This window comes from Anabrus simplex, chromosome 3, assembly GCF_040414725.1.
Source record: "Anabrus simplex isolate iqAnaSimp1 chromosome 3, ASM4041472v1, whole genome shotgun sequence".
Lineage (NCBI taxonomy): Eukaryota > Metazoa > Arthropoda > Insecta > Orthoptera > Tettigoniidae > Anabrus > Anabrus simplex.
In genome coordinates this window covers 229,786,410-229,808,635 of record NC_090267.1, presented here as the reverse complement: position 1 = coordinate 229,808,635, position 22,226 = coordinate 229,786,410, and the positions used below count along the sequence as shown (strand labels likewise).

General features: G+C 39.1%; 1 protein-coding gene across 1 annotated transcript in view; it reads right to left on the bottom strand.

Moving 5' to 3' along the window:
• LOC136867176 (uncharacterized) overlaps positions 1–21,638 on the bottom strand; it is a 247,008-nt gene extending 225,370 nt beyond the window's left edge. The window contains exons 1-2 of the mRNA XM_067144299.2: positions 21,336–21,638; positions 6,625–6,845 (exon numbers count right to left, since the gene is read on the bottom strand). Of these exons, the coding sequence (XP_067000400.2) occupies positions 6,625–6,845; positions 21,336–21,498 (384 nt within the window). The 5' untranslated portion in view covers positions 21,499–21,638. The remainder of the gene's footprint in view (positions 1–6,624; positions 6,846–21,335) is intronic.
• Positions 21,639–22,226: the final 588 nt, after the last annotated feature.

Below are 22,226 nucleotides of genomic sequence, written 5' to 3'. Positions count from 1 at the left end.
GTGGCCTCAGCGTGAGTTTAGAAAATGGCTGTCACTAGTTGGACTAAGTATTCATGCTGAAGGTAAATAAGTAGATTTTTGAAGTATTTTAATGCATGGATTACCTGAATGGGCATCATTTGGATTTGTAAATGTATTACCTCTATTTTTTAACTATTACTTCTGTTTTACATTGAATCCCTTATACAGTGTGAAGGATTCAAATTAGTTGTATGTAACCTATAGGTTACAGTGAGCTCCGATCTATATTATAAGTTTTCATTATTATTTTTTGGGGGTGAAGCTGATTCCTGCTCGTGGTGCCCCTGCATAGGTAGTCGGAATTGAATTTCCGTTACCTAACTGAACATCAGCATTCCAGAAACAATACAATTCATATAAGATCAGTAAGATGTTTTCCAACAATCGGGAAGGGCTCGTATCGGAGCCAATCTTTACAATTATATCTGTAAACATAGAAGGATGAAATGTTGTATGGCTTTTAGTGCCGGGATATCCCAGGACGGGTTTGGCTCGCCAGGTGCAGGTCTTTCTAATTGACTCCCGTAGGTGACCTGCACGTCGTGATGAGGATGCAATGATGATGAAGACAACGCATACACCCAGCCCCCGAGCCATTGGAGTTAACCAATCAAGGTTAAAATCCCCGACCCGCCCGGGAATCGAACCCGGGACCCTCTGAACCGAAGGCCAGTACGCTGACTGTTTAGCCAACTAGTCGGGCAACATAGAAGGATTATCAATATGTAAAGAAGAGCTATTACACAACCTTTGTTACACTCACAAATTTGATTTATTATGTGTTCAGGAAACACATAGGGGCATTCACCAACGGCGCCCTAATATCCGAGGAATGAAATTAGTGGCCGAAAGACCTCACGGCCAGTATGGTAGTGCCATCTTTGCCAAACCAGATCTTAAAATTCTTACGACTTCCATCACAGAACAAAATAACGTTGAAATAATTACTGTAGAAGTTAGTAACCTTGTAATTTTCTCTGTCTACAAGCCTCCCAATGAGGTATTCTCATTTGGTCCTACTGCTAATTTCAGCAGTCGGAAACCATCCGTTATTGTCATAGCACTGTTTGGGGCTACTCTCAAGATGATTCAAATGGAGATGGCGTACTAGAGTGGGCAGAACTGCATCGACTAGCGTTGATCCATGATAATAAACTTCCTCCATCTTTTAATAGTGGTAGATTGCAACGTGGATACAACCCTGATCTTATTTTTTTGAGCGAGAAATTAGCTAATCAAAGCATAAAATCAATTTGTACACCGATTCCTAACACACAGCACCGCCCAATTATGTGTCAGTTGGTACCAGCAATCCTGCCACACACCGTGCACTTCAGGCGAAGGTACAATTTCAAGAAGGCAGACTGGCAAAAATCTACCACAATGCTTGATGAGAGGATTACAACAATTGATCCCGTTCCAGAGGCATATGAAGAGTTCTTGGAAGTCATCCAGTATTGCTCCAGAAAAGCCATTCCTAGAGGATGTAGGACCAGTTACATTCAAGGTCTTACCTCTGAAACATCCACTTTGCTGAAAGAATATCAAGACCTTTTCAAAAAAGATCCTTTCAGTGACGAAACTATCCACAGCAGACAGTGCGCTATTTCCTCCATTTCAGAATCCAAACGTAACCGATGGATTAAATTAATGGAAGAGCTGGATATGGGAAGAAACAGGTACAACGCGTGGAGGTTGCTTAGGCACCTCAGTAATGATACAACTAAGACCTTAGCACACAGCAACATTTCTGGAAATCAAATAGCTAGTCAGCTCGTAGAGAGCGGCACATCAAATAAAGCTGGGAGAGGATCAAAACAAAAAGAAAAGCCGACTAATCAGGAAAACAGCATTCTCTCTAACCGGTTTGCTATAGAAGATCTACATAGAGCGCTGAATAAATGCAAAAATGGCAAGGTGGCAGGCCTTGATGACATTTGTATTGAGCAACTCAAAAGATTTGGTCCTGTCAGTAAGCAATGGCTCTTGGACTTATTCAACAACTGCATCAAATATTGCAAAATTCCTCAACTGTGGAGAAAAGCGAGAGTTATAGTAGTACTCAAACCTGGCAAGAACGCAGGTGATCCGAAGAACTACCGACCAATCTCTTTGTTGTGCCATTTATATAAAATCTTAGAAAGAATGATTCTGGACAGACTATCTGAAGTGATAGACCCATTACTCATACCAGAACAAGCTGGCTTTCGACCAGGGAAAAGTTGTACTTCGCAAATACTGCACCTCGCACAATATATAGAAGACGGCTATGAAAACAAAGTCACTGGAGTGGTTTTTGTTGACTTGACATCAGCCTACGATACAGTTAATCACCATATACTGCTTCGTAAAGTGGACAGTATAACTAAGGACTATAAACTCACCCAAATGATTGAGTGCTTTCTACAAAACAGAAGTTTTTTTTGTTGAATTCCAAGGCCAGAGGAGTAGGTGGAGGAACTTAAAGAATGGCCTTCCACAAGGGAGTGTGTTAGCACCTATACTTTTCAACACCTACATCAATGATCAGCCTCGCCCACAAGGGACAAAGAGCTTTATTTATACAGACGATGTCGCTCTGGCAGCTCAAGAGGAAACGTTTGAACCAGCTGAAGAGAAGCTCTCCCACGCTCTACAAATTCTAAGTGGTTATTACCAAGAGAACCAACTAAAACCAAACCCACCAAAAACACAAGTCTGTGCCTTCCACCTAAAAAATCGACAGACAGCGAGGAAATTGCAAGTGATTTGGGAAGGTAAAATATTAGAACATTGTTTCATTCCCAAATATCTAGGAGCAACTCTTGACCGAGTAACCTATAGAACGCACTGTCTGAATACCAAAAGGAAGGTATTTGCAAGGAACAACATTATCCGGAAATTATCGGGTTCAACCTGGGGGACGCATCCTCTCCGTTTAAGAACATCAGCAATAGCCCTCTGTTATACAGCAGCAGAATACGCCTGCCCTGTCTGGTGTAGATCTAGTCATGCTAATCAAGTGGATGTCGCCTTAAATGAAACCTGCCGACTCATTACAGGATCAGATCAAAAATTAGATGGATGGCTTTTCCGGCGTTTGCTCTATTAACCAGCGTTTCGTCTTAGGTCTGACACTAGACTCTTCAGAGTGGGATGTGTCAGACCCTACCCACATCATTACACATCATTACAGGATGTTTGAGATCTACACCACTTGATAAAGTTTATTGTCTAGCAAGTATCCCACCTCCAGATATTCGCCGTGAGTGTGCATCCAGACTGGAGAAATCTAAAGCACTGAACCTGACGACCCATACTTTATATGCATACCATCCAGCAACCCAACGGCTCAAATCAAGGAAAAGCTTTCTCCATACAACTGAAAGCCTCACTGAATCACCATCAGAGTGAATTCATTGCGTTCCAGATCCAGCCACCTTGCAGAATGGATGACGCCTTCCGAAAGACTTACTCCAGGCCACGAGAAAAGCTGGTCAATATGGAAGACTCTCAACAGGTTGTGTTCAGGAGTTGGAAGAACAAAGACCAACATGAGAAAGTGGGGTTTTGTTTGTGACTCCACTCTATGAATGTGGTGAAGAACAGACAATGAGCCATCTTGTTTGTAACTTGTATCCAACTACTTGCTCTCTCCAGAATGTGATCGACGCTACCAAGGTAGCATGTAAATTAGCCACCTACTGGTCACACCACATTTAATTAATTTTGTATTTATGTAGAGCATAAATCAAATCGTTACCTGCCATCATCAGAAATGATTAATGATTATAGTACCAGATTTGTTATTGTCCTGTATAACTAAGTATAATGTATGTTTCTGACATGATTAAATAAATAAATAAATAATTATTTTTCCTTATTTCAGACTTGTGTGACAACAGACACTGAAGAGTTGCTTGACAATTCAGACTTGTCTGGCCAATCAGATGATGATAATTTGTATGAATTCAGTGCCTTACTACCAGGATCCGTGAAAGATGACACTGAGGAAGATGATGAAGGGGAAGCTGCTGTGGTCTTAGAGGGGAATGGGTGAGATCCAGGGTTTTTGAGCCATTACCTCCAGCTCCCGAATTAGTGGAAGAAATTGAAGCTATCACTCCTCTTCAAAGATGTATGATATGTTGGCCATGACTTATTTACAATACCGGCTCGTGAATCCTAACAGTCAAGACAGAGAGCGAAGGAGAAGACGAGGATGAGAACGAAACTATGTGCCAACAGAGAAAAGCAGTTATGCCATTCCTCATGTAAGCCTGAGGAAGAGGAAGGCAGAGTATTTACCTGAAATCCCTGAAGGTTTAAAGTCTTCCCAGTGCAGACTTCCTGGATGTGTAGCCCAAAATGTTGCATCAAGTGCTCAACATTTCCAGTGTTCTTGTGTATTAATGCAAATAGAAACTGCTTCAAACTGTTCCATGATTTGTGAATACTTCAATGTCATTTGGTGATGTTCTCTGTTTTAACTGTTCATTGGGCAATTTTTGAAATTTGGAAATTTTGTGATTTGAACATAGCCTATATATTAATGAAGATTATTCCAATAATTACAATTACAGTATTATATTTTGTTTGTTATTTAACTAACAACTCTACTTTGTGTTAAATTATGAAGGAACATTTCTGTTGCACATTTTTAATACAATGTAATATTGCCACACTTTTCACTTAAAAAATTGAGATCCAGTATAACCTATAGGGTACATCAAACTTTCCCACCAATACTCAGACTCAATTTTTATTTTCGTTGTCTTCAAACTGAAGTCCTTCTGTCCCATAAACCATTACAATTCAATAAAATAAATAGGCAGCTTTTAGTGGGGTCTGAGGAGAATATATTCAGGGTGTATCCAAAATATACCAACAAAAAAAAAAAAAAAAAAAAAAATCAGGGATGCTCTTCATGTTATATAAAGAATGATGGTGCAATCGAATTGGCAGAGAAAATTATTCTTTTTGAGAAAATGAGGATACTTTGTTACTTCCAAGCGCACAATTCAAATTGACAAACCCTCCGTATTTACTATGTCAGAGCGCATACCGCCGTCTGCTGCTGTGCTTCCGGAAAAGGAAGTGGGGTGACAATGCTCCACGCGAATCTATAAGTTTCTTTGTTCGAAATGTGCAGAATTGTCCTTTGCCTCTCACAGGCAATATCCACAGTTTATTTATCAAGCAGCCATAATTGGACAACACACACCATAAGAACTCACAGTAATTAAGACACACGATGCACCCATCATTTCCCCTCTCGTCTGTTGGTTTCAGTAACATTCTTTATTATTTAACATATGTGAAGATACATCGCTGCCACCACATGATTGGGCATTTGTTTACTCACAACATTGTAAAAGGAATGAAACACTGAATTAAAGGTACGTCGAGTTTGTCGATTTGAATCGCGTGCCCGGAAGTAACAAAGTAGCCTCCTTTTCTCGAAAAGAAAAATTTTCTCCGCCAATCTGATCGTGCCAACATTCTTTACATAATACGAAGAATATCCCTGTTTTTTTTTTGTCGATATAATCTATATATTTAATTTGAAACTCGTAACACAATATTGTGAGAAAGTCGTAATACTAACACCTATGTGTTATACATCAAAAGAAAAGCCTTATCTCAGGATTACCAGAAAAATATTGATTTCATTAAGCCGTTTATTTGTGTAAAAGTCATTTATTCGAACAATACAAAGCTTAGGTTGTTGCAGTTAACTATAAATGGTTCTGCAAAAGTTGTCTCTGCTGGTCTTTCTGTCAGTCTGATAGACGGCTCTGTAAAATCAAGTTATCACCAGAAAATTGTGGCATGTTTTATTCCACAGCACCATTATGGCACAACTGATTAGTTGCTCATAGCAAAAGCACCATTGTGTCAAATTTGGAATGCAGTGATGGAAGGACGTATTATCGGTAAGTGGTTATTTCTTTTCATGGTTACTTATTCCTTGACTGAATATCCTTTTCCGCTGCCTGCTTTTAGTCATTTTTAGCATCTTTTTTTTCTTTTCTTTTGTGAAATGTGTTCTGTTCCTAGGAGAGGACGCCCAAGAAGATGTGCTGTTTTAGAAACACTGCAGATGTCAGAGCTCAAATTATTAAAATGATTAAATCAAGACTGTTACAAACACTTGCCAAGGTGCAAAAATTCCGTATGTATAGTCACAATGGAAGTGCAAGTTTAAAGGCAAATAAACTGTCTTCCGGAGTTCAGTATATTTTCCATTACTTTTCTCACGCTTCTTTTATCATCAGTTTCATTTTCAGTCTTTGTTTGCAGCTATTGCTGCGACGGCCACTAGTTTAGATTTTTAAGGACCTTCAAATTAGACGTAAACTGGCACCAAATATCTTAACATCTGTGGAGGGACAGGAAAATTGGAGGAGGCTGTACACAACCGCACCCAGCTTGCTGGAGTGAAGAAGTGATGATGATGACCTCTCATGAATTACAGTATGCCACATTATTAATTTATCAAATGACATTATTACTGCTTCTTAATTTTTCATTTTGCAATTCCACGTTTCCTTTTAAAGTTGAAATCATGTATGAAAAGAAAGATTATAGACTGAATAAATAAAATTAAATGAAGGAACAAACCTTAAAAACAAATCCAGCTGGAGCAAGAGGCTTTTGCTCTTTTGTGTTTGACCGTGTCACTTTATTAGATATATCAACATTTTTGTATAGCTCAGCATCATTATGTCTAACAGAGCCACACTTAAATGGAGGTCTGTTTGCACGTTTACTCAACTGTTTGCTCAATTCTTTCTCTTTCTTCCATTTTTCATATCTCTGCTTAAGCAATTCTTTTTTACTAACTGAAAAGAAAAAGAAAAAAAAATAGGAAAGAAAATTACAACTGAATAAAATAATTTTTACACTCTATTAGTAAAATATACAAATTACTAGATTTAAGAAAGAAAGTTATGTAGTTATTAATACCCACAGACTTAACCCTAAGGTTGGTGGGTAACATGCATGTCTTCCAAGAGTCTCCTTTCTTTGCCAAACAGCTTGAAGTGGCAATAGTAGTGGTTGCATTTAATGTTGTCTATAAATTAGCAGTGAATGGGTGGCATACAGGGATGCTGTAGTAGAAACAGTAAGGGAATGCCTAGGAACAACTGTGTGTAAAGATGGGAAAAGGCGAACATCTTGGTGGAATGATGAAGTGAGAGCAGCCTGTAAACGTAAAAAGAAGGCTTATCAGAAATGGCTCCAGACAAGGGCCGAGGCAGACAGGGATTTGTACATAGATGAAAGAAACAGAGCGAAATAAATAGTTGTTGAATCCAAAAAGAAGTCGTGGGAAGATTTTGGTAATAACCTGGAAAGGCTACGTCAAGCAGCAGGGAAACCTTTCTGGAGAGTAATAAAGAATCTTAGGAAGGGAGGGAAAAAGGAAATGAACAGTGTTTTGAGTAATTCAGGTGAACTCGTAATAGATCCCAGGGAATCACTGGCGAGGTGGAGGGAATATTTTGAACATCATCTCAATGTAAAAGGAAATCATCCTGGTGGTGTTGCAACAGCCAAGCTCAGGGGGAGGAGGAAAATGATGATGGTGAAATTATGTTTATGGAAGTGGAAAGGATGGTAAGAAAACTCCATTGTCATAAGGCAGCAGGAATAGATGAAATTAGACCTGCAATGGTGAAGTAGAGTGGGAAGGCAGGGAAGAAATGGCTTCATAGAGTAATGAAATTAGCATGGAGTGTTGGTAAGATACCTTCAGATTGGACAAAAGCAATAATTGCACCTATCTATAAGCAAGGGAACAGGAAGGATAGCAACAATTATAGAGGTATCTCATTGATTAGTATACCAGGCAAAGTATTCACTGGCATCTTGGAGGGGAGGGTGCGATCAATCGTTGAGAGGAAGTTGGATGAAAACCAGTGTGGTTTCAGACCACAGAGAGGCTGTCAGGATCAGATTTTCAGTATGCGCCAGGTAACTGAAAATTGCTACGAGAGGAATGGGCAGTTGTGTTTATATTTAGTAGATCTAGAGAAAGCATACGACAGGGTACCGAGGGAAAAGATGTTCACTATACTGGGGGACTATGGACTTAAAGGTAGATTATTAAAATCAATCAAAGGCATTTATGTTGACAATTGGGCTTCAGTGAGAACTGATGGTAGAATGAGTTCTTGGTTCAGGGTACTTACAGGGGTTAGACAAGGCTGTAATCTTTCACCTTTGCTGTTCGTAGTTTACATGGATCATCTGCTGAAAGGTATAAAATGGCAGGGAGGGATTCAGTTAGGTGGAAATGTAGTAAGCAGTTTGGCCTATGCTGACAACTTGGTCTTAATGGCAGACTGTTCTGAAAGCCTGCAGTATAATATCTTGGAACTTGAAAATAGGTGCAATGAGTATGGTATGAAAATTAGCCTCTTGAAGACTAAATTGATGTCAGTAGGTAAGAAATTCAACAGAACTGAATGTCAGATTGGTGATACAAAGCTAGAACAGGTCGATAATTTCAAGTATTTAGGTTGTGTGTTCTCCCAAGATGGTAATATAGTAAGTGAGATTGAATCAAGGTGTAGTAAAGCTAATGCAGTGAGCTCGCAGTTGCGATCAGCAGTATTCTGTAAGAAGGAAGTCAGCTCCCAGACGAAACTATCTTTACATCGGTCTGTTTTCAGACCAACATTGCTTTACGGGAGTGAAAGCTGGGTGGACTCAGGATATCTTATTCATAAGTTAGAAGTAACAGACATGAAAGTAGCAAGAATGATTGCTGGTACAAACAGGTGGGAACAATGGCAGGATGGTAGTCGGAATGAGAAGATAAAGGCTAATTTAGGAATGAACTCTATGGATGAAGCTGTACGCATAAACCGGCTTCGGTGGTGGGTCGTGAGGCGAATGGAGGAGGATAGGTTACCTAGGAGAATAATGGACTCTGCTATGGACGGTAAGAGAAGTAGAGGTAGACCAAGACGACTATGGTTAGACTCGGTTTCTAACGATTTAAAGATAAGAGGTATGGAACTAAATGAGGCCACAACACTAGTTGCAAATCGAGGATTGTGGCGACGTTTAGTAAATTCTCAGAGGCTTGCAGACTGAACGCTGAAAGGCATAACAGTCTATAATAATGTATGTATGTATGTATAAATTATACTCTTGGTCTACCTTTACTCCTTCTACCTTCCAGCTTCTCTTCAAAGAGGGTGGGTCAGTCGGAATGCCGAAGCAAGTGGCAAATGAAGCTATTTCTTTTCCTGTTTAAGGTTTCAACCAAGGCGTGCGTCTCTAATTTGTACTCTATACAAATACAGTAGAGACAATACGCGACACTGAGCAAGATATCGAGGGACAGCTATTGGAGCTCACTCTAGCGGATAGACCTGAACAGTACTGATTCTCTCATAAGAGCACTAGTATTTTTGTGTGAAGTTTTTGGTGTTATTTATGCATTTTCAGTGAGTTGACATAATTAAATAGTAGCATGTGTCATTCCTTGATATCTCCTCTCAACATGAGGGGAAAGGTATGTGCTGTGTTTGGCTGCAGTAATTACGAAGTAGAGAAAAATGCGCGGTCGTTCTTCAGGTTCCCTCGTGACAAGAACATGTAAGTCTATTGTGTTTGCATATATATTCTTCCAGTGACAGAAATTTTTATAGTATTTCATAATCTTCTGACCTGCTCGACCCATATTTTAACTGGCATAAAATGTAATACGCATATTTTATTTTATAGTGCAGCAGTTAACCTTCAATACTGCTATGTTGTTGTAGGTGTGATCTGTGGGTTTTGAAATGTCACAGAAGTAATTTGGATAAGGTGTACAAGAAAGAAGGGACGTTACGCTTATATAAGAATTATAAGATCTGTTCAGATCATTTCCAGGCCAGAGACTTTAAAAATCCTCGACTATACAGCCAAGGGTATGTTACATTTTTACTCTAATTGTACGTAAATATTCCTCAAAGCATCACTATCGACAACATTTTCATACTTTTCTTTCTTTAATCCCTCTTCTCAGATTAAAGCCAGAATTTTATAGATTTTCTTTCTGTTAGTAGGCTTCATGTTAAGAGGAAAATTGTCCAGCTTTTAAATATTAATTCATTACATCATGTGTGTAAGGAATGTGCCAATATTTTTATTGACAAGTGTCTTAATGTGATCATACAATGTTTTTTAAATGAGAAAAAAGACAAATCCAACCGTAAAAGTTCAGGCAGGAATGCTAAAGCTAAAAAAGTAATGCATAAATGAAAGATCAAGCCATTTCACAGCAGCCCATTTCATATCTTGTTTATGTGTCTAATTTCAGTCTTTGAATAATAACCTTTTAAATAATTTTTCATTCATTTATCCAGAATTGCTTTAGCAACTTCGAAGTTAATATCTCAATACCACTTTCTTTCTAGACGTAATTTATTTATCCATTTCCATATATACATGTCCATTGATATTTGAATTTAGCGCGATTTGTTCACACTAGGAGCGCCACCGTCGAATTGTCTCCCATTTTAGCAAGGTGAAATCTGTGTCGCGTATTGTCTCTACTGTATTTACTCTATAGTCCAAGGCATTCTTAGGAATCAATGTCAGCACCACATCTCAAAAAACTTACACACACACACCCATCCCTACCCATACAAAAATACAATTATGACTCTGGTTTTATCTTGGATTATGTAGGAGAAGAGGGGGCACAGTGTTACATAACCTTTATTCATTAACTGTTGGTAGCTCTACCTTCACTTGTTCCAGCAGTTTGTTAGCCATCTTGTTTTCCACCATCAGCTGTGTTTTGGAGGCATTTGCAACATCGGTCAGATTTTTGTGAGTAAAATATTGTTTTTGCATGGTAAAAGTAAAATTTTGTTTGAAATCAATATGACGTCTTTTATAGAACATAATATCTTCAAGCACTGAAAATTATTTAATTGAATACCTCTGGTTCTTTAACTTAAATTGAATACAGTTACTTCGACTGACTGATCAGGATTGCAAGAAACGAAATGACAGGTGCAAAGGAAAACCAGGCTCTATGATGATGCTGTTTGTTTTAAGGGGCCTAACATCGAAGGTCATCAGCCCCCAGACTCTATGTGGAACATGCGATAAGGTCAGGGACGACGATATATCGATACAATGTGACGGTAGCCCTATATGTGAGAAATGGCACCACAAGGAGTGCACAGGCATGACTATAGGGGAGTTTGACATATTAAGACGAAAAAACAGCAAGCTGTTGTGGATGTGCGAGACGATTGATGAGCTGTCTTAGAAAGTGGACTCAATTGTGGATTTCCTGCAAAACCAGCTAGGAGCATCGATAGAGGAAATAGGAAAATCACTGAATAAGGAGAGACCACAAGTGATGCAAGGAATTCCAAAACCAAAAGCTAAACCAGTAGAAACAAAGGATAACAACGGAGGAGGAACAGAAGATAATAGGATGACTAAACCAAATGCATACAAGAACAGCACAGAAGAACGAGAAGCAGACAAACGGATGCAGACAGAAGATGCAGAGGGAGAAGGAAATACCAGCCAATTGACGCAAATGGTGAAAAGGAAGGGAAAAGAACAGATCTCGCCGCAACCACCAATCATAGTAGGGACGAAAGAGGACGAAGACCTACAAGCTTGGTTATATGTGGGATGACTGAAGAAGAGCACCACCAGTGAATCTCTAATGCGCTTCCTTAATAAAATGCAATCACAGAGGGTATATTGTGTGAGGATCTCAATGCCAAGGGGAACTACAAAGCGTTTAAGGTGGGAATACCATTCAAGAATCATTCTGACGTGGAGAATCCAGGTTTCTGACCGAAGGGAGTATTTGTGAGGAGGTTTCGGTTTCGGAGGGGACCCCCACGAACAGATGAGGAAGAGGGAGGATCACTTGAATAAACCCATAAAAATACTTCTATGGAACATCGAAGGATTAAGGAATGCATTGCCATACATACAGGAAAGTACATTAAAGGACATTGACGGAACAATACTTACCAAGACATTTCTTACAGAACCACTGAATCTGCAGTCATTCTATGCAGTGCACGCATTGGTGACACTGACAGCTGGGACCCCAGCAGGAGGAGTCACATGCTACTATAAAGGCAATTTGGGAAACCTCGAGGGTACTTCTAAAGAAGAGAATATGGTAATAATTAGGACTATAATGGTCACTCTCATAGGAATATACATCCCACCGGGCAAACTAACGGAAAACATCATAGAAATGGTATCCAAGGTAACAGAATAAACAAGAAACAACTTATCGCTGGGGATTTCAACCGCAGAACTGACAAACCCAGCACTAAGACAGACTTGCTTACGGAAGCTTTAGAAGAGCAAGGTTTTAAAATGGCAAACAACGAACATGTACCTACATACATGGCCCCAAATGGAACTAGTACAATCGACCTTGTCTTCTACAGAGGGAACAGGCTACAATTAAAGAAGCAGGAAGGACTGCGGACCTCCTCAGAAGCACCTATAAGGAAGCATATCCCAATTATAAAGCTGTTTAAAATGGAAACTAAACAAAGACAAGTGTGTTGGAGGAAATCATATACTCTCGAGGAAACTGGATCTCTAAATCCTGAAGAATAGTATGGGAGAAATAGAGAAGGCAAGGGACCTTATCAAAAAGGGAAAATTAGATGAGGCTTTAGAAATATCCACAAAAACAAAGCAAACAGCCATCATGGAAAGGAGGATAAGGCGAGCACAAAGATGGTTCGACCAGGAGTGCTACAGAAAGAGAAAGGAAACACTAAGAGCACTATTCAGAGCCAAAACATCTAAACAGCAAGCGGACCTAACATTCTACGCTGAGAGAAGAAGAGAACACAAACGTGTACTAAAACAGAAAAGAGCTGACCATATAAAGAGAGAGAAGCAAGAAAACAGGAAGAGGATGCAAGGGCAGACCCTTTCATAGCTCTCAGGAAGAGGAACCCACCTACTACAGGAGAAGTCCAATACAGGCATGGGAAAACTGCTTCAGCAAAATTCTAAACCAGCAACAGAAAGGTCAGGCATATGATCCAATAATACAACAGGTTCGCGCGTATGATCCAATAACGAAGGAGGAAGTAAGGCGGGCGATAAAGGAGGGAAAAAGGTAGCGGGACCAGACAATATCTACATCGAGCACCTGAAGGAATCTATGGATATTATGCAAAATCTCTGGGTAGATCAAATGAACAAATGCATAGAATTAGCACAGATACCCGAAAGCTGGAGAACAGCAACAATGAAGATTCTCTATAAAGGGAAAGGAAATACTACAAGCCTGGACTCATACAGGGGAGTGCTATTGAAAAGTGCTTTGTTCAAGATGTTCACGAAAGTTCTAAATGAAAGACTACTGGAAATTATCAACAATCAAATACCTGAATGTCAATTTGGATTCAGGAAAGTCGGAAGTACATTACAAACAATTTCCTACCTATCAGAGCAAATAGAAGACTCCCTTAGACACCCCGGGGGCAAGTATTATGTTGTATTTGTAGACTACAGGAAAGCGTTCGACCTGGTATACAGGAAGAAGCTTATCGAGAAACTTAAAGGAATGACTAGAAAGGACCACCCAATTGCAAGGATAACAGAAGATCTCTTGATGTATAACTACACATGTATAAATAACGTGGAAGCATCGAAACAGATTATTCAAACGAATGGCGTATTGCAGGTGGACCCTATCAGTCCTACATTATTTAACATCTAAACAGCAGAAATCATGAAAATCATTAAGGAGAACTTGAATACAACTATAATTCTATATGCAGATGATATGGTGATCAGGTCTCCTATATGGACAAAAGTACAAGAAGCAATTAACGCGGTGGAGAAATGGGCCAGGGAAAACGATGTCACTATAAACCAAGAGAAAACTGTACAGTTGACTTTTAGGAAGGGTGAAAATGCAGCAGTGACTGACAAAATTGTGTTTTCAGGCAATCCAGTAAAGAGAGTTAACAAATTCAAGCACCTAGGAGTTACACTGCAAACAACAGCATCATCGTCATACAGTCTTCACATAGACGACAGGACAGCAGCAGCAATCAGGGCAATATAAAGAATATCAGGAACCTGTCTATCAGCAAGGCGATGGCACTATTTAGAAGTGCTATAGCCCCGATCATCATCTACGGCATACAGATCATCTGGAAAAAGTTAAAAATAGGTGAATTAACCAAAATTGAAAAGGTGAAGGCTATGTACACGAAAAGAGCAATGGGAGTAGGGAAGACAGACACCTCATGACATATACGAGATGATGGGAGAAACCTACTTCATAGAGGATATTAGGATCCAACACCACCTACTATCAACAGGACCATATCAAGAGCTACTAAGGAACCGAAATAAGAAGAGAGAAGAAATACAGCTGGAATTCTACAGCTCGCCTGCTAGGGTGGAGAAGTCCTGGACCAGAGAGAACCAGAAGCAAACACATGTGATAGCCAGACTTTCAGTACACTGCTTTCACTACAAGCTGTGTATTAACAAGCTATTTCACAAACCAGACATTGATTGCAGGGTGTTCATTGAAATACTGAAGCATTTTCAACTCCATGCTAAAAGTTCTCCAGATCATAAAGTGTTATTAATTCTAGATAATCACGAATCCCTCCTCTGCGAACCATGTGACCTTGTACCGGTGGGGAGGCTTGCGTGTCCCAATGATGCAGATAGCCGAGCCGCAGGTGCAACCATATCGGACGGGTATCTGTTGAGAGACCAGACTAACGAATGGTTCATCGAAAGGGGGGTAGCAGCCTTTCGGTAGTTGCAAGGGCGGCTGTCTAGATGATTGACTGATACGGCCTTGTAATAATACTCAACATGGTTTAGCTGTGTTGATACTGCTACACGGCTGAAAGCAACGGGAAACTACAGCCGTAACTACCTCCCGAGGACATGCAGCTCTCTCTGTATGAATGATGTACTGATGATGGCTTCCTCCCAGGTAAAATATTCCGGAAGTAAAATAGTCCCCCATTCGGACCTCCGGGTGGGGACTACACGAGAGGGGGCAATCATCAGGAAGATGGATACTGACATTCGGCGAGTCGGAGCGTGGAATGTTAGAAGTTTGAATCGTTGTGGTAGGTTAGAGAATCTGAAAAGGGAGATGGATAGGCTAAAGTTAGATGTAGTTGGTACAAGTAAAGTACGTTGGCAGGAAGAACAAGATTTTTGGTCAGGCGACTACCGAATTATCAACACGAAATCAAACAGGGGAAATGCAGGAGTTGGTTTAATAATGAATAAGAAAATAGGGCAGCGGGTAAGCTACTACGACCAGCATAGTGAAAGAATTATTGTCATCAAGATAGACACCAAACCAATGCCCACCACAGTAGTGCAGGTCTATATGCCTACTAGTTCAGCGGAAAGAATATATGAGGAGATAAAAGATTTAATACAATATGTAAAAGGTGACGAGAATCTAATTGTGATGGGAGACTGGAATGCAGTGGTAGGCCAAGGAAGAGAAGGTAGTACAGTAGGAGAATTTGGATTGGGACAAAGGAACGAAAGAGGAAGTCGGCTGGTTGAATTCTGCACTGATCATAATTTAGTCCTTGCCAATACTTGGTTCAAACACCACAAACGACGGCTTTATACGTGGACGAGACCTGGAGACACTGGAAGGTATCAAATAGACTTCATTATGTTTAGGCAGAGATTCAGAAACCAGGTGTTAGATTGCAAAACTTTCCCAGGAGCAGATGTGGACTCTGACCACAACTTGTTAGTCATGAAATGCCATCTGAAGTTGAAGAAATTGAAGAAAGGAAAGAATGCAAAAAGATGGGATCTAGACAAGTTGAAAGAAAAGAGTGTGAGGGATTGTTTCAAGGAACATGTTGCAAAAGGACTAAATGAAAAGGCTGAAGGAAACACTATAGAGGAAGAGTGGAGCGTCATGAAAAATGAAGTCAGTAGGGCTGCTGAAGAAATGTTAGGAAGGAAGAAAAGATCAACTAAGAATTAGTGGATAACTCAGGAGATACTAGACCTGATTGATGAACGACGAAAATACAAGAATGCTAGAAATGAAGAGGGCAGAAAAGAATACAGGCGATTAAAGAACCAAGTGGATAGAAAGTGCAAGGTAGCTAAGGAAGAATGGCTGAAGGAGAAGTGCAAGGATGTCGAAGGCTGTATGGTCCTGGGAAAAGTAGATGCTGCATACAGGAAAATCAAGGAAACCTTTGGAGAAAGGAAATCTAGGTGTATGAATATTAAGAGCTCAGATGGAAAGCCACTTCTAGGGAAAGAAGACAAAGCAGAAAGATGGCAGGAACATATCCAACAGTTGTATCAAAGTAAAGATGTAGATAATTTGGTTCTGGAACATGAAGAGGCTGTTGATGCTGATGAAATGGGAGACCCAATTTTGAGGTCAGAGTTTGACAGAGCTGTGAGTGACCTAAATAGGAACAAGGCACCTGGAATTGATGACATTCCCTCTAAATTACTGACTACCTTAGGAGAAACCAGCATGGCAAGGTTATTTCATTTAGTGTGCAAGATGTATGAGACAGGAGAATTCCCATCTGATTTTCGGCAGAATGTTGTTATACCTATTCCCAAGAAAGCCAGTGCTGACAGGTGTGAAAACTACCGCACCATTAGTTTAGTATCTCATGTCTGCAAAATTTTAACACGTATTGTTTACAGAAGAATGGAAAAACAAGTTGAAGCTGAGTTGGGAGAAGATCAATTTGGCTTCAGAAGAAATGTAGGAACACGTGAAGCAATCTTGACTTTACGTCTGATCTTAGAGGATTGAATCAAGAAGGACAAGCCCATGTACATGGCATTCGTAGATCTAGAAAAGGCATTCGATAATGTTGATTGGACCAAGCTATTTATGATTCTGAAGATGATAGGGATCAGATACCAAGAACGAAGAATTATCTACAATCTGTATAAAAATCAGTCTGCAGTGATAAGAATCGAGGGCTTTGAAAAAGCAGCAGCAATCCAGAAAGGAGTGAGGCAAGGCTGCAGTTTGTCCCCTCTCCTTTTCAATGTTTACATAGAACAGGCAGTAAAGGAAATCAAAGAGAAATTTGGAAAGGGAATCACAGTCCAAGGAGAGGAAATCAAAACCTTGAGATTTGCCGATGATATTGTTATTTTATCTGAGACTGCATTAGATCGAGAAGTTGCTGAATGGTATGGATGAAGTCTTGGTTAAGGAGTACCAGATGAAAATAAATAAGTCCAAAACAAAAGTAATGGAGTGCAGTCGAAGGAAGGCAGGTGATGTAGGAAATATTAGATTAGGAAATGAAGTCTTAAAGGAAGTAGAGGAATATTGTTACTTGGGTAGTAAAATAACTAACGATGGCAGAAGTAAGGACGACATAAGATGCAGACTAGCACAAGCAAGGAAGAGCTTTCTTAAGAAAAGAAATTTGCTCACTTCAAACATTGATATCGGAATTAGAAAGATGTTTTTGAAGACTTTCGTGTGGAGCGTGGCATTGTATGGAAGTGAAACCTGGACGATAACTACCTCAGAAAGAAAGAGAATAGAAGCTTTTGAAATGTGGTGTTACAGAAGAATGCTGAAGGTGAGATGGATAGATCGAATCACGAATGAAGAGATACTGAATCGAATTGGTGAGAGATCGATTTGGCTAAATTCGACGAGAAGAAGAGATAGAATGATAGGACACATCTTAAGACATCCAGGACTTGTTCAGTTGGTTTTTGAAGGAAGTGTAGGTGGTAACGGTAGGGTTAGACCAAGGTATGAATATGACAAGCAGATTAGAGCAGATTTAGGATGCAATAGTTACGTAGAAATGAAAAGGTTAGCACAGGATAGGGTGGCATGGAAGGCTGCATCAAACCAGTCTATGGACATGACTCAAACACAACACAATCACGAATCAAATACAACAATAGATTCTCTAGATCTTTGCAAGGAAAATGGAATTATCCTATTAACTTTACCTCCCCATACTAGTGGGATACTACAGCCTTTAGACAAGACTGTTTACAAGTCTTCAAAACTCCATTTTAATAATGCATGTGATGACTGGATGCTAACAGATCCTGGTCAGACCATTTCAATTTACAATATTGCAGAACTTCCTGGCCGAGGTTATCCTAAAGCCTTTACACCTTCTATTATCACCAGTGGATGTCGCTCCACTGGTATATGGCCCTTAAATAGAGACATCTATGGTCCTGATCATTTTCTCTTTTGTCACTGATAGATCTGACCCTGATCAGGCATCTGAGAGCACTGTTTCCAGTCTACCCCAAGCATCAGAAGCTCCTTCCACCTCACAAAGTGACCTTGTTCACAGTTTACCCTCCACGTCATCATTTTCCAGTGACACCCACCAAATTTTGCTCATTTACACCAGAACCCCCTTGCAACCTTCATCAGGTATTGTAAAAGTAGTATCATCACAAGAAATTAGACCTTTTCCTAAAGCCCCACCTAGGAAATCTGAAGGAACTAAACGACGCTGTGGTAGTCAAATCTTGACAGACACCCCTATTAAAAGAAAAGTGACGGAAGAGCTCATGAACCGAAAGAAACAAACAAATTCCAAAAGGACACACATGCCTAAAGCAAGAGTGAATCTTTCTATGTGTCTTGACATGTCATCTACAGATGAAGAAAATTCCCCCACATATGATGAAAGGAATGACAGCATCTCTTGATGACTTCCAAACAAAACACCGGATGCGGATTTAGATCCTTCAGATATTAAGAATGGTGATTTTGTGTTAATTGAAGGACAACTTAAAGGAAATAAAATTTATTCTATTGGTGAAGTTGTAAACCAACATGATGATGACACTGAAGTGTCATATGTTAAGATACTCTTTCCTTCTTTCAAATTTTCTAGAACAAATGTGATGTATTAATTTGAAAAAAAAAAAAACACTGTATCCAAACTACCTTTCCTACATCCATCAGGAGACATATCATGGAATGTCAAAGTGTTGATCTTCCCTGTTGATTTAGCTATGTATCCATGGCTAAAATAGCTTTAAATTGTTGTACATATTTGTCATTTTTTCTGTATCAAACAACATTGTGTTATTTGCATAATTCTTGTACTATGAAACATTTAAACTGCCATGTACTCTTCAGTAATGTTACTTTTCTGACCACTGAATTAAGAGTATAACCCAGCTTGTACCTAAAATAATTTTTAAAGTAAGTTTTTTATGTATTAAAAATCAAATAAGGTCCGGTAATTATTCGCTATAAAATGTTTAATCTTTACCTATGCTGATGTAATTTAGACTTGGCAAGCAAATATACTGAAAACTTCTATTTAAATCTTATATGCAATGTTGCAGTCATAATGTAACACTGTACCCCAGGCCCCACTACCGGGGCAGTGTTACATGTTGCATCCTTACCTAAAACTGTAAATACTGCAAGTAAACGTAATAATTTGAGCATCTGACCAACTGAATGAGGTAGGTAAGACTTTAAGAAATACATACAAGCTTTCGTCTGTTTAGTTCCAATTGATATTTCACTGCTGCATAAAAAATTAAAAATAGTGTAACACTGTGTCCCCTCTTCCCCTATTTCACTTAAGATTTCAAACATATTACATCCTTATCATGCTATAAAAGTATGATAAGACATACGGAATTTCGACCCAGGTCGGGTTTTCTTTTCTTTAAATATAAATAATCGCCAGTGTTTAGATATATATGCTAGCTTGTTTGATGTAAATCATGCATATCAGCACCCATTCAACAGGAGTTTTATCTCACGTTCTTAAGAATGTCTTTAACGCCATTTACGGGGTATTTTAGCATCACTAGTTCACACATGAAGATACATTATAAAGCACACGTTCAGAATGCAATAACACAGTCTCTTAAAAAGTATTTTGCTCGTTATTCTGAAGGAAATAATAATTTAATTGAGCACACAGTTTGTGTATATAAAGCGATTACATGTCATTTAAGCATAAGTCTATTATAGGCCTATTTCGCTTAGAGCATTCCACAACATGATAACGAGGACAAGTCAAATCACACAGTGCACACACACACACACACACACAACTATCATCATGTTCATGAAAGATCTTAGTTTTGCAGAGTTTATAGTGGTACCCATGAATTGCCATAGAATTGACAAAATGTCGAAGATCCTGGTTTGTAATGGTCCAAGATCTATTTGTCATTGCTTCAGTCGAGTAGAATTCAGTACAAATATTATTCCATCTGGCCAATCTTTCATCCAAGAGTTTCTTCCAATGGTCTGTATAAGGTAGAGCGAGCTTGGATCTCAAATCTTCAATTAAAAGAGGCTCATTTGCAAGTTCATAAACCAGTCTTGATCTAGTAAATCTGGACACACAGAGGATTGTCTTTAAGAATCGGTATTTGATTTTTTCTAGTGTGTAGGTCATTCTTTGTTAGCTTATCCCAAATTATTTCCAGTCCATATTAAAATAGGAATTATGTTTGCGTCAAACAAGATCATGGCCGTCTTAAGAGATAATATATTTATGTTCTTGATGTCAAATATTGCTTTCATAGCTGCTGCAGCATGTAGCCTAATATGAAGTCTAAAGGAGATTGTCTGCATTGTCAAGCCCAGATATTGAAAACCGTTTATGTTGTTTAATGTCTCCGCTTTATAAATCACCTGGTCACTTGATGGTATTTGTCCTCCCTTTCTGAAAATCATGCAGACAGTCTTTTCAGTGTTCACTCGCAATTCATTTCTATCTGTCCACTTCTCCTGTGCATTCAGTGCTTTTTGTTGCTCTTTAACATCGTGTGATCCTAGAACCATATCACCAGCATACAAATACTGTTAACAGGGCATTAAGACACAGATAGTCTCCATTGCATGCATCGTCACGCCCAGATATTTAAAACCGTTTACGTTGTTTAATGCCTCCGCTTTATAAATAACCTGGTCACTTGATGGTATTTGTCCTCCCTTTCTGAAAATCATGTAGACAGTCTTTTCAGTGTTCACTTGCAATTCATTTCTATCTGTCCACTTCTCCTGTGCATTCAGTGCTTTTTGTAGCTCTTTAACATCGTGTGATCGTAGAACCATATCACCAGCATACAAATACTGTTAACAGGGTATTAAGACACGGATAGTCTCCATTCATTTGCATCGCATGATCAGAGTCATACAACCAACTATAATCTAGTACTCTGCCGGGACAGATGGAGAAATACAAAGCAACAAAACATTTATATGACGGTAACAATGCATTACAATATATTTCACGGACATTATTCAGAATGTTAAAATCCTAACTAAGAATCATATAAAAAAATACCTTTCGTTTCTTCCTCCGAAACTTCCAAAGATCGGTTTCTCACAAACGATCCCCTTCGTAACATTCGTCTCTCTTCATTTCGTACCCGAGCCCTTTGGGTGCGAACAATATCATCGCAGTAGTTGAAGCCTCTGGTCTTGTAAGTTCTTCTCTGTCTATCCATGGTTCCAAATGACAAATGTGGTAAAAAGCCTCACTTTAAATTATCCAGATCCTCAGACTGTTCGCCTGATATTAAAAATCTACGCAAGGCTTCACTCCCGCTTCTAGTCAAATGTCACCAACATGCAAATAAATTTTATTTTTTCCACGCGAGATTCTGAAATATATTGTTATCAGTGTCACCAACATGCACAAATGAAATTATCCCGATATCTTCAAACGTTTACCCCAAATGACTCTATACTTTCGCCAATGAGAATTTGACATTTATAATAACTACAAAAGCGAAATTTATGGGTAAGATAACAAAACCTATGAAGATAAATACAGGGGTACGGCAAGGTGACAGTTTGTCACAACTGTGTTCTAGAAAAAATTGTAAGATTTTGGAATGTAAAACTCAAAGAACACCAAATTTTGCCGGTAACTTCATTGGGAGAAAAAACAAAAAAATCAAAGGCATTGAATTAACTGCCTAGCATTTGCAGGCGATTTTGCTGTATTGTCAGAAAATCTAAAATAAGGCACTATACTAAAGTGATGAAATCGGAATGCCTTTATGTAAGTGAATGCCTGGTACTAAACTTTAGATCAGATAAACTTGAGGTACTAGAAAAGAGAATCTTGAGAAAAATTTAGCCCCTGTGGACACAGAAGTAGGTATGGAAATTAAAATCTAATGATGAAATATAGAAGAACATATAAAACATAACAGAAACCATAAGGAAA